General features: G+C 36.0%; 1 protein-coding gene across 1 annotated transcript in view; it reads right to left on the bottom strand.

Moving 5' to 3' along the window:
• Positions 1 to 2696: 2696 nt before the first annotated feature.
• LOC109039901 (valine--tRNA ligase) overlaps positions 2697 to 13310 on the bottom strand; it is a 31689-nt gene continuing 21075 nt past the window's right edge. Inside the window, exons 9-14 of the mRNA XM_019055622.2 lie at positions 12665 to 13290; positions 11247 to 11527; positions 9591 to 9870; positions 8811 to 9034; positions 7197 to 7346; positions 2697 to 6038 (exon numbers count right to left, since the gene is read on the bottom strand). Coding sequence (XP_018911167.2) covers positions 5940 to 6038; positions 7197 to 7346; positions 8811 to 9034; positions 9591 to 9870; positions 11247 to 11527; positions 12665 to 13290 — 1660 coding nt within the window. The 3' untranslated portion in view covers positions 2697 to 5939. The remainder of the gene's footprint in view (positions 6039 to 7196; positions 7347 to 8810; positions 9035 to 9590; positions 9871 to 11246; positions 11528 to 12664; positions 13291 to 13310) is intronic.

Here is a 13310-nt window from a genome sequence, read left to right as displayed (position 1 = left end):
TACCCCCCAAAGGGGGGCCCCCGAAAATTTTAGGGGGGCCAAAAAGTAGCTCCCTTGGACCTAGAAACATCCTCCAAGTTTCAAATCTCTATCTCAATTAGGTAAAAAGTTAGATGGGGGGGAGGGGACTTTTCTAACACCCTGTATACGCTGACTTTTTACCGCGTATCAGACAGCAAATTTCCGGAATTTATATAATATTGATTGAGAAGTAGAACAATAAATCATTAGAGAGCGTTATAATACATAACCTTTTGAAGATTAATGCGAAACAATTCGAGTGATTATCATGTCTACTAAGAATATGACCGACAAATGTGTTGTCTGTTACGGCAACAAAACTATTCCAATTATCGTGAAACCACCCCCCTGTGCTACACTGGCTTCCAAGTGGCTGAGGACAATACCTAGGACTGGCTTCTGGGGGGATTCGGGGGGGATGGGAGCTCCTGGGGCCCATCCTCTCGAAAATTTCAAAAAAAAAATTGACCTAAAACGCAAGGTAGCGGTGAAACCTCTCCATGGTGCATGAAATCCACGCACACACCGCCTACAAAAACTGGTGCATCGGATGCACGGGTCATGGGACCCACGCACCTCTCGTAATTGTCCCTCCAACAACCATGCTTGTAAGTCTGTACAATATCTACAGCTTAGGACAATATTCATCAGGGTAAAAGCACCAATTGTTCTTAATGGGTCTCTAGACAAGGTAGGTATGCATTAAAGCGCAACCCTACAAGTTTCCTCTTCAAAATTTCACAAGGGAAATGGATCAAACAACAATAAGTCTGAAAATCAACTACTGGACAAGATATAAGTGTCCACTTAAAATTAGGTGAATGGCAAATGTACCTACAAATGAGGTCCTATGTATTATCTAACTTGCTTTTGACCAGCGTTAAGAATACTTGTTATTATCTATTATTATCTATCTACTATTATCTATTATTATCTATTATCTATTATCTCATTCATGAGTTGATTTTCGAACTTCCTTCCATGTGAATCGATTTCTCTGCAGGATTTTGGAGATAAAACATGTGACCTTTTGTCTTCTAGTTCCAACCCTGTTTAGTGGCCCATTCAATTTAAAGGGAGAGAATTTGAAAAATGTGAAGTAGGTACCTATCGAAATTTAAGAGAGTACCTAAATCTCGGCGATCCCCTCGAAATGATGGAAATATATAGAGCTTTAATTTTTATAACTCCTCTCCCCTTCTTTCTATTTACTCCCATACCCCCATTATTTTTATAATTTTTGCTAAAAGGATATGAAGATTGATGAATTAATTTTACTTATTTGTTTATTTATCAATTTATTTATCTTTTCAAGATTTTTTCTAAAAATGTTAAAATAGGTTGCCTACTGACAGTGACATATAAAATGAAAAGTCATCAATTGTGAACCAAACTTTTTGAGACAACAAAAAATATATACACAATCAGTTACCCTTTTGATTTTTCTATGGGAAATTTCACCTAAAATTGTTTCCTATTTTTCAATTAAATATGTAGTTTAAATTCGTGAATTTTCACACAAATTGTACAAATCCTTTTAGACTTTAATGCCCGTAGCATATTCCTTAATATGCAGTATTTTGCATTCCACACACATCAGTATGAAGTATTTTTAGAATAGCACAAAGGTTTCATGCCAATTTTTTTTCCTAGTCTTCTGTTTATGTTAGGTAGGTAAATGTTTTACACACATTTTAGAAACCAGGGTAAAAGTTCGCTACTAAATATTTTTAACTTTCTTTTTCCCCCACAACCAGAAGAACTATTTGAAGTTATACCCTTTTATGAATAAACTGTTCAATTTAAATATTCTGTTAGTTTGGTTTCATGCAAAGTTTAAAGCAACAAATCAAAGATGCTTGATGCAATCAATGATGCCGATACTTTCAAGCTGGACAACATTCAAGTCCCTCATGGTTTTTGTTTTAATTCATAGCACAAAACCGGTGCATCTAAAAGAGGGAACCAATGCTATAATCCAGAGTGCCAAGGTTTTTGGGTTCCACTGACTTTTTACGGAGATATCACAATGGGAACCCTCCAACACCGCGCAGGAGACCAAAACCAGGCCACTGCGTGTAAATATAGAGTCTTAGCTTCCCGTCTCGGATCTCATAGGCTTGATGGGGTAGCTATCGCTCCTTTTAATCTAAAGATGTATTGCTACTTTGACAATTTCTTTTCCAATATTGCATGGATGTTTTTTCATGTTCAATTCGGTTCTATTGGCGGTTTAAAGAGTGATTTTGAAGTTTTCAATTTTCTCTAGCTCCTTCCTTGTAGTTTTGACAGTCAATAATCATTCATGGCTCATACATAGTAGGATATGCTGTAATATTGACTGTTTATTTTTCAATTATGCACCGTTCATTTTTCATGGTCGAGTTAGTTCAGCAAGGGTCTTTAGTACGATTTTGAAGATTTTGATTTTCCCCGGCTGGGCAAGGTAAAAGTTTCTTGTAGTTTTGATTCATATTCATAGTATGAAGCCTACATACATTTAAAAAAAAATAATGCTAGTTTTTGTACTTGTAATTCAGCTAGGCAAAAAAACCTTGCCCTTAAAAACTTCCGGTTTTTTACATTTTAGGACGTATAGGTAGTCAGATTTTCATATGAATATTTCTGAAGAATGTTACATGCCTACTACTAAAATAAATTATGCTGCAACAAAACACAGTAAAAATGGTTTATTTCAAGATAACTATCTATAAAACCCTAATACGATTTTAAAAGTAGACTATTTACACTATATCACAGTTATTCATTACAATCTACAGTCATTACTGATCATTCTAATCAGTTCATCTCTTATGTAGAAATCGAACTTATGATTTGATTTTCGTAGGAAAGGAGGGAGAAATATGCATCCAAAACAATATCTTCCTGTACACAAAAACAAATGTTTCAGTCTCATTTGGACTTCATTGCACAATAAGAAATTTCTATTTCTGGCTCATTCAGAGAAGCAACTATCTATATAAGAAAACCGATTGCACATGCGTTGTTTCTAAAACGAGCCAGAAACAGTAGTACCGTTTGTAGGACATTCATCAACGATTTTTTTATCGGTGCACCTGTTGTTTCTAGTAATTTACGTCCACGCGTTTTTTCGGCAGGGGAGTTTTGGTCCACTTATCAATTGAGACCCAAAGTTAATTGGTTCACATTTAAATACCAACAAAAATTGCTCACGGCGTCTTTGGATGAAAATATATAGTGTCTTGGAAAAACAACAGTTTGCTAGATTTTTTTTTTTTTTTTTTTTTTTTTTTTTTGTCCAATGGAGAAAAATACATAATTGAGATTTTTGGTTAAAATAGAAGAGCGTCGATGCCATGAAGGAAAATTCACTAAAACTATCAACATTTCTTTGGTGCAACAGGACTTAATTATATTTCAAGAAAATCCCATCTTGTTATACCTAAACCAGATGAACCTTTTGATTTGCTTCAGCTAAAGGCTCTTAGATTTTTCCTAAGTATGATAACTTCGCTACGGCGCCAGCGTGCCATGGCGCTTCGAGCTACTATTTAGCAACAAAGGTGTTGCATAGTATGATACGAGATTGAAGGCACCCCAACTTATGATTGATGGCATCTTTCAAAAGCATGAAGTTCCCTCGCAAATTAAATCGAGGGACGATGCCAAAAAGGAAGCAGTAGTCAAAAAACTTACCAAGTCCTGGTATCTATATTCAATAAAGTGAAGCATGATTTTTGAACTTCATTAGAGGAAAAAGTGACTTGATTCAAGCAGAAATATGCTCAAATTTGCCGCAGAGATATCCTTATGAAGCAAAAAAGCAAATAATGCTTGTTTAAAGAAGAAAAGATGCTTACATAAAAAGAGAAGTCACTTACATCAAGCAGAAACCCGCTTTCGTTCAGCGATTTTATTCTTGATTCAAAATAAAATCTTCTTGACAGCATACTCAAGAATGTTCCTGCCTAAATTGAGTCACTTTTTTCTCTAATAAAATTCAAAACTTATGCCAAACGTTAATAAATACGGATGCTAGGATTAAGTGAGTTTTTGGACTACCGCTCTCTTTTTGTACCGAAGTATATTATTTATTTTGCAAGGGAAGCTCCGTACGCTTAAGGGATGCCTGTCTTCCTTAATATGTTGGAACGCCTTCAATTTCGTATCATCCTATGCAACATCTTTGTTGTGAAATAGTTGCTTGAGACGCCGTGGCACGCTGCGGGGTGGCGGGCGGCCAGCCAGCGCGGCACGCGCATTGGCGCCTACAAACCTACAGGGATACTTCAAGCATTGCGCAATGCGAGTAGTATCCCTGGAGGTTTGTAGGCGCCAGTGCGTGTTTCGCGCTGGCAGCACACCGCTCCGCTGTGTCAGGCCCTAATATTTAAACTTGCGGAGTCAGCCTTTTTCAACTCATGATTTTGAAATGTTTGCACACTTTCCATTGATTATTCTCATTTAAATTGATGGAAAAAAAATATGTGTTAAAGGAAAATATAAAATGTGTTTCATAAAGATTAAGGTGGTTCTGTGCCAAATTTAATGATTTCAAAAGCACTCTAGTTTTTTCTTTTGATACTTTGTGCTTTTACTGTGCTGCAGCGTGGTGTACGCGCAACCAAATGCTCAAAATTGAACACATTTGACTCTTACAGATCGATGTACAAATGGGTTAAAACCTAAGATTGCGTGTCTCTTGGTTTTTTTTCCCTCTTTTATTCATTTTTGTACAGTTCCTTTCAACACCACTACGGCTCATTGATGTTAATATCGATGCCATTGCTTGGAAAAGGTTTTCCACGTTTTAGAATGTAAGTACATGTACTTAAAATCAAGAAATATTTTTTTTAAAAAAAAAAAAAAAGAAAGTGCATAAGGTATACATACTTGTATTTTATATCGAAAATTTTAAGGAAGGAAATAAAACCGAATATGCACCAAGGACAATTTGAAAAGACGAATCAAAAGAAGAAAGTAACATTTCACTTAGAAAATGAAATACCATAACAACACCTCCTCCTCTCTCAATTTTCTAATTTCCATATTGTCAATATAATTTTACATACGGACTGAAATATGACACTTGGACCAAGTCACGGTTGCCTATTTTATGCGTGGACGTAAACTACTGGGCAAAAAAGATATGCAGACAAAAAATCGTTGACAGAGTGTCCTGAAACTGTAGTTGCTTATTGCAAAATATTGCTCATTTGATACTGAAATTGAAGCAAGTGCACCAATATTGCAGTGCACATGACTATAGGAAATGCTCCACACCAAAATTATTTCAGTTCCATTTGCAGTAGTGACATTACAGCTGATCGAAAGTTGTTTGTCAATCATCCTGACAGACATGAATGACTAGCTCAAAACTAGATTCTAAAGGATCAAGATATAAATCAGTGGCACCTTCATTTTTAGGTCTAATCCACAGATAATTCCTACACTCGAAATGGACTTTTTGATACCTGATTATTATAATCTTCAGAAGTAGAGCCTCTACTTACTGAACGACACCGCAGTAAATTTCCATCATTTATCTTGAAGCAGAGGGCAAAATGATAATTTGCAACCATTTTTGGAATTCACTACATTTACAGTAGCTACTATTTCCCAACTGCCAACCAAAGTTACATCAAAGCTGTCAGAACCCTGCATAAGAGACTTCTTAGAAAAATAATAGAGATTTTGAATTTTTTAAACTTATTAAATGGACGTGCAAGTAATATTAATTTCCAAACACTTACAGGGAAATGAATAAGTTTTGATTTTGTTCTCCTCGAAGGGACAAAACTTTGGGACTCAGAAATCGTGGACATTTTCTAAGAAAACCATTTCCTTGGATTTTGTTTCATTGAGTTCTATTCGGGGCAGACACATTGGTTAAGGATCTCATGCCACCTCAGCAATCTTGGAGACAGGTCTGTAATTCAGTCTTCATGATTGGAGTTCCTTGTCTGGGCGATCCACACTTTTAAAATTTCAAGATAGTCTGATATCATGCTGAGTTCTTCTTTCCCTTTTTCAATCTGCAAAACAGGTCAAATAAAATTAAAATTGGGAAATAGGCACTTAGGATTAAGATACAACGTAAGATAGACTGCCCAAGATTATTGAAATAATTAAAAAGCTATATTAAAAGTAGTAACTCACTTCCATGCAGATAAGAAAAGTTAAAATTGGACCCGTTTCGAGAACTTAAGTGTAAGCACAGGCCGATTTAGAAAAAACTTCAAATTCGATGATCACAATTTGTATGGCGTTTCCTAGCATTTTGCATCTGCACAATAATGCTCCACTAACTTTGAAAATAGTATTACAATAATCCTTGGGACTGGAAGGGTTTATTTATCATTTATGTTACATCTAATAATGTCAAACTTATTAAAAATATTTTGAAATTTAAGGTTGACGTTGGACTGAGTTTTAAGAATAATTTCAATGTGTGTAACAGCTTCAGTAGAAAAAAGGAAATGGCTGAGGATGACTTGGATAAACCAGGAATATATGAAATTAAGTTTGAAAGGTGCAAAAAAGTTTGTTTGGGCCAGACAAGTCAGTCGATTTAAGTAAGAGCCCAAGAACAAGTGAGAAATGTCAAACATAGACAAACACACAGATCTGCTGTAGCTGAACATTTCTGAGACACTAGACATCAATTTCAAACTGGTTTTATTAAAAGAAGTTAATAATAAGGCTGAACTAGATCCTTAGGAAAACATTTCCATCTTTCACTGGATTACATTTAACACAGACTTGACGGGCACATCTAATATTTTATTTAAACTATGTAATTAAATCAGGCAACACAGGGAAAAGATCAGCTGATCATAAGACAACACCACCTTCTCCACCAATTAAGCCAGTCGCAGGTTATTGCTGAGGATGAGGGTAGCGCCCACGAAACTCGTTCAATTGTATTAAAATAAAAAGTAAGATTGAGTCGTTTACATTATTATTTTTTACAAACTTGTAATGAGTGAATTCAAGATTTTTACACCCATCCTCCAAAAAATCAAGCTCTTTAAAAGCCTTAAAAAATTTCAATTTCAAGCAGTTTTCAAGGCCACAAGAACCATAGAAAATGGAAAAAATGTCCACCCACTTTATAGTCAAAAAGATAAAAAAGTACAAGAAATTGAATACAGAGGAAAGCTGCAAAACTGCAAACTTTCATTAAATTATACCTCTTTTTCGTGATGCAGTTTTACTTTCTTTGGCTGTGCGTTTTGATATTTTTCCTGTGGATGCCCTCTTGTCCAAGACTTCAATTTCTTTTGTAAACTATCATGTTTTGCAGTCACCTGCCTCTCATACGCTAGTAAATCAAAGTCTTGCTGAAAATTAAAAAGTAAAAGAAATTGGTTACTTGCTTCAAAATCTGATCTCGAAAGAAAACACACAGAAATGGAGGATTATTTTTTTAACTCAATTGAGGCTGAGTAGGTGGTCATCTATTTCTATTGTAACCACCAAAAATAATAATACTTCCCTAATGTTGAGTACCAAAGAAACATAACTTATAACTTGAAAGTATTGAGTTACTTGCATTTTTAATATACTTAGTGAAGGATCTCTATCAATGGCCAAAGTGCGAAATCACGTAACTCAGTTTGCGACGTTCCAGACTTCCTGTCATACTTTATTGATTCCTTGGAAAACTAGTCAACGTAATTCCTCGAAAACTTCCTTGCTTTTCCTTCTCCATTAGCAAAATATTCTGTAAGAATTTCGAGCTATGAAGGTGGCTCGTATCTCCTCGAAAAATAAAATAGGAACAGATATTTTGAACCACCGCAATGAGGATACCTTGTGTAGCACTTTCGTCGTCGGTAGGTGTAAAAAAATGGTTATGATATCTAACACCAAGCCTAAGATTCAGTAATAATAAGTTATTCCCCCATAAAGTAGTTAGTGTTTACCACTCGGTTAGAATTCTTTTAGATACAGAAAGTAGATCAACATACATAGATGGTGTTTGCTAGTCTATTTGGATCAAGACATTATCAGGGATATAATGATACCTTGATATGAGAACAGCTCCTAACAGGCATAAATCTTTTTTTCAGATACTGATGAATGACGATATACATTTCAGTGTAGTACCAAAAAATAATGATACAGATGTCAATGCAGCCCGGTATTGACAGAAAATCATTTAGAGAAACTCATAAAGTTTTGAACAATGATTAACAAGTTTCAGAAATTCTTAAGTAAGAGGGATAGCCTTTCTCAAGTAGACGTTTTGCCAAGTATAAGATTTGTAATCTGTCATTTTTGGGCTAAATTAGTACACGTAGTATCAATCATAAAAAACTTACTTACAGCAGGGTATCCATAATTTTTTTCATTTCAAATTCTCTGACTTTTCCTGGCCTTCAAACTGAAGATCTATTTAGACTCCTTTTATTCAAAAACGTGAGCTGACCTTCACATTTTTGGTGAAATTTCCACTTCCAGAGATTCAGATTGTAGGAAATGGCACTCAGAAGAAGTGGTTCTCCCTTTCTGGAATGGCATTGACTGAACGCCGAAACGCTATTAGCAAGATTCCTTAACCTTCCTTCTGAATCTCTCGACTTTTCTGGGTCACTGCAAATTCGCTGCCCATCCCTGATTTTCCCGGTTTTTCAGATCACTGTAAAACCCCGATACTGGGACTGATGTGAGTGAATTTTTCATTATTTAATTTTTATTTACTTAAGTGAAGTATCAATACTTTGGCGATTGTTGCTCCTAATCCTATGGACATGATTTCTTGGGCATCATATCATCATAAAAGAGCAAAAAAGTTTACTTACTAAATTAATCAGCAAATGGATACTCGTGTTATCATCTACTGGAGTATCCAAGAAGTAGGGACTAGTGGGAGTCTCTTTCTCCAAATTAACAGAGATGCATTTGCCTAAAGTCTTGATCATATCAATGTGATTAGTGAGCATATCTGCATTGTTTGTCCTAATGCTGAAACGATAGTCTTTGTCAGGGAAGTATTTGCTATGACACACGGTTGAACGTCTCATTGCTGGAAATTAGATGAAAGAAATAATTCAGGTAAATGAAATTATTACTCTTGATTTTTTTCACTTTTTCCAGTGATGACTTTTTAGAGATTTGTTGACCTATTCTGCCTGATGAATCTTCCTGTTATCTTTCTTATTAGTTTTCATCTGTTGCTACAATTTACTGGTCTCGTGTTTTTTAAAATTTTAAAAATTCTGACAGCAAAAACAACATGAGCTTGTTTTTCATGAGTGTCAAAAGATGGCTTATGCTGAGAAATTATTCCATACAAAGAGAAGATGCAAGATAAATCAGCAAGAACAGGTAGAAAACTCATTAAAAATGAAAATAATGCAGCTATAAAAGCATCTGATAATGTGGGAGAGATTTCAAAGTAATATAAGAAACGAGCATGAGGTATGACTCCACCCTGGGTCCTCTGAATTTTGTTGATTCGTATGTTAAATAAATGGTAAAGCAAGCTCAAATTTTGTTGCAGATTACTTGCTTTTTTTCACCACGAAAATTAGCAGGAATAAGTAGAATATCTGAGAGTGATAAAAATCTTAACTTATTACCTTTGACAATGTTCATTATATATCTAAAGTCTGCATCCAGGTTAGAATTCCTGAATTGAACATATTGATCTTGAGTAGGAAATGGAGCATTGTGGACTTTCTTTCCTGTCAAGATAAAGTACAATTCTTCAGAGAGAAAGGGCATGAAAGGTGCAAGGAGCCGTAGATATGTCTCTAAGCATAAAAGCATGGTGCGGGAGACTGGCAACGTTGCAGTATCTTCTTCATTCCAGTCTATGACAGGAGCAAAACTATCGTACAGAACAGGCTTAACAGCTTCCTGAAACACAGTTAACAATCCATTTTTCTTCTCAGCTTCTCTTCAATTTTTTTTTCCGACATTTATAACGCAAAGCAATTCTCTTCATTTTGTACCTCCAAAATTGAGTTTTATTGAAAATTTCTAATCGGGAAATTATTCACCCTAGGGAGGTAAAAATTTGCACAAAGCATTATACCAAATATATAAAAACAATTTCATTGATTCCAAGACAGTGGGTTGAACACCCGGTTAAAATGATACGGAATGACCTTGCATCTTTCGTCTTATACCTACATCGATTCTCCCACATTTAATTGCTATCTACATATTCAAAATTGAATGTAAAAAAACACAGAATCTTAATTTAAACAAGTTTGTACCTATTTTGTTAATATGATTTTATCAGATCCAAAATAGTATTCAGGTCTTGCGTTCATGTGGTGATCCTGAATGGCGGGCAATTAATTTACACGGTGGAAATTGAGATTGAGTGATACTACTAATGCCACCACCTGACACAGATTATTCCAAAAGCAAAACTTCAAACCCGCCGCTCCTCTACTTTTCCTGCCACTAAACTGCTAAAAACGACATTTTGTTTGATTTTTGGAGAGTTTTGGCCAATTGGACAGCTCCAAATTGCTAGCGATATTATATTTAGCTTCTCCACACTCAAGGGACTAAAACTTTAGAAAAGTAGTATATTTAGTTCTTACTCAAGACACAAAGAAAAATTACTGAATTATTTGTAAGGTATATTGATCCACCAAACTGCGGGTAATTAAATGAAATACCAAATGCAATTTTGAAACGGAGCACAGCAGTTACACCCTTCTACCAGGAATTAATTCATATAGGTACTAAATTAGAGGATTTTTTACAAATTTCATGCAAAAGCACAAGACAGCCTTCTTTTTGGAGAACAAAGTAAGAGCAGAAATTTCATGAGCACTGTATTTGATATATTATTTTTCTGGTTTCACCATTGATAATGAGACTCTTACCTAACTGGAGGAGAAGAAAGAGGAATACAGCTTTTGAACTTCACAATCTGTCAGGGCTTACAGTTTATCTACTCAGCAAAGGAAAGGGTGTTCAAAAGTATCTTTGTCAGTAATCTATCGACACATCTTGCTCTGAAATACCGATAAAGCTCTGATACAACCACTTTTGTCAGAAGCGGCTTGAGCATTCAATCAAAGCATTGTCGCCCTGCATGTCTGCCCATTCGATTACTTAGCCTGTAAAACTAAATCCATGGTGACATTTTATTTTTGCTAGCTCTGAAAGCTGATAGCTATTGGGAAGGGCTTTACTTTGTTACTACTTTTTAACCAAACTCGTAGAATGGCATGCCAAAAACAGAAAAGATATCTCTGGTAAAAAATACTCACCAGAAAAATATCGCAGAATTCAAAGACAAAAAAGTGAAGAATGGCGTTTGCCGCATGGTGGAAGTTGTAACTGTCCAATCCACTATTGACTCGGCTGACACAATCTGCAAGGCGGCTTAAGATCCACGCCTCTGGATAAGATGAAGAAACTTCTGGCTGGTCGGTAGAGGACGCATGGGCTTTATTGACCCAACGACGACAAAATTTGCATGCTTGCACTATTTTGTTGCAAAACCTCCTATTCTTCTCGCATTCTTGCCAGTCAAATTTAATGAACGAGTCTGAAACAGTGTGAAAGATGCAAAGGTGAAATTGCCTATCAGTATGAAACTCCTTGACCAGTACGTGCAGTGGTTATATGGTTCTCTTGTTAATAGCTGAGCATTTGCAAAAATGGGTCGTTTCTGCAAGGTTTTCATTCCAAAGAATGATGAGATAATTTGTCAAGAACCAATGGATCACTTGACAAGCTATGATTTTGAGCACTCTGATTCATGGTTCCTCTATAAAATCTCACGTTAAACATGGATTTACAAACAAAAATTGCTGACGGTTACTCCAATCCAAGATATTGATGTTTCTACTGAGCAAGGGCTACGAAAAATTTGGATTTCCCGCTCACAAGAAAAACTGAAATCTATGCCAAACAACCACAACGGTTTTGGCAGGCTTCTCAATCGAGGAATTTTATTTCCCTGTCCTGTGTTGTTTGGAGTGTCGATAACAAGTTAACAAGTAAATAACAGGCTGAGCTGAGATTGAAGTTGCCATTTTTCACTCTGCAGAGACAGTTGCAGTGACGTTTGAGTGCTATTTAACTCAAGTATATTAGGGGATTTTTCAGAGAGTGAGAGCTTTGAATTTATGAATCCAAAAGCGTTATTACCTAGGTTAGGAGTTACTTTCAATAATTGTCAATGCACAAATCGTGTTATACATCAAATTTTGCTGATAAAGCAAACATATTTTTTAAATTCGTAACTTGTCTGGTCATCCATTATGGACCTTTCTGGAACCATTTGAAACTAGTTGCTTTTCTACTTGCTTTGATTTAAAAACAGAAACCATGAAGAGAGTTAGTCGCCTTTGGGAAAAAAATGGCGATGGCCAAAGTGCAAATTACAGACATCTCCCACTCAACTCCTCCAAATCCTTGTACCTCCGATTACAACGTTGCATACTTCGAAGCATACTTTATTTTTTCTTCCAAGAACCAGTCAATCTACTTTTTTAAAAACTTCCTTGAATTTTCTTTGCTGTGAGCAGACTATTCTGTGTAAATTTCAAACTATGAACTTTGAACTTGGAACTATGCATTATGAACTATGAACTATAACTCTGAAAAAATAAAATAAAATGAAACTTTTGAAAAACATTAAGCCATCCATAGGTAACTTTTCATACTCATGCATACTTACTCCTGAAATCATGGGAGCTGAGGGTGAGTCTTAAAGCATCAGCTCCGCACTCCATAATTCCAACTGGCAATAATCGCTTCTGGCCCGCCAATGCAATATCGAACTCTTTGTCAGAGAGATGGCCAGATTGATAGGACTTCTTGAGCTCTTCTTGGAGCTGTTCTGATGAAATACCATGAATAATATGCAGAGGATCTATTACATTGCCTCGGCTTTTCGACATCTTGCGCCCCTGAGGATCGGTGATTAGACCATGTAGAATCACCTTCTTGAATGGTAGTTTATCCATCGCAAAGAGGCCTAAAGTCAACATTCGGGCCACCCAGAACCCAATGATGTCATTCCCTGTTTCCATCAAACTCAACGGGTAGAATCTTTCCAAGTCCTCTGTAATCTTTGGCCAGCCAAAAACGGAAAATGGCAGAAGACCTGAGGAGAACCAAGTGTCTAAAACGTCTTCATCTTGTGTAATGACTAGGTTTTTCATTTCGCCGTCTGACAAATTGAGTTTCTCTTTTATTTTCTTTGTGGCCTCTTCCATTGAGTGAGCAGCCACCCAGGTATTTTTTGCGGAGTATAAAGGTAGTCTATGTCCCCACCACATTTGCCGTGAGATGCACCATGGCCTACATTAATCAAGAATTAC

This window comes from Bemisia tabaci, chromosome 3, assembly GCF_918797505.1.
Source record: "Bemisia tabaci chromosome 3, PGI_BMITA_v3".
Lineage (NCBI taxonomy): Eukaryota > Metazoa > Arthropoda > Insecta > Hemiptera > Aleyrodidae > Bemisia > Bemisia tabaci.
This window is presented reverse-complemented; position numbering and strand designations above follow the sequence as displayed.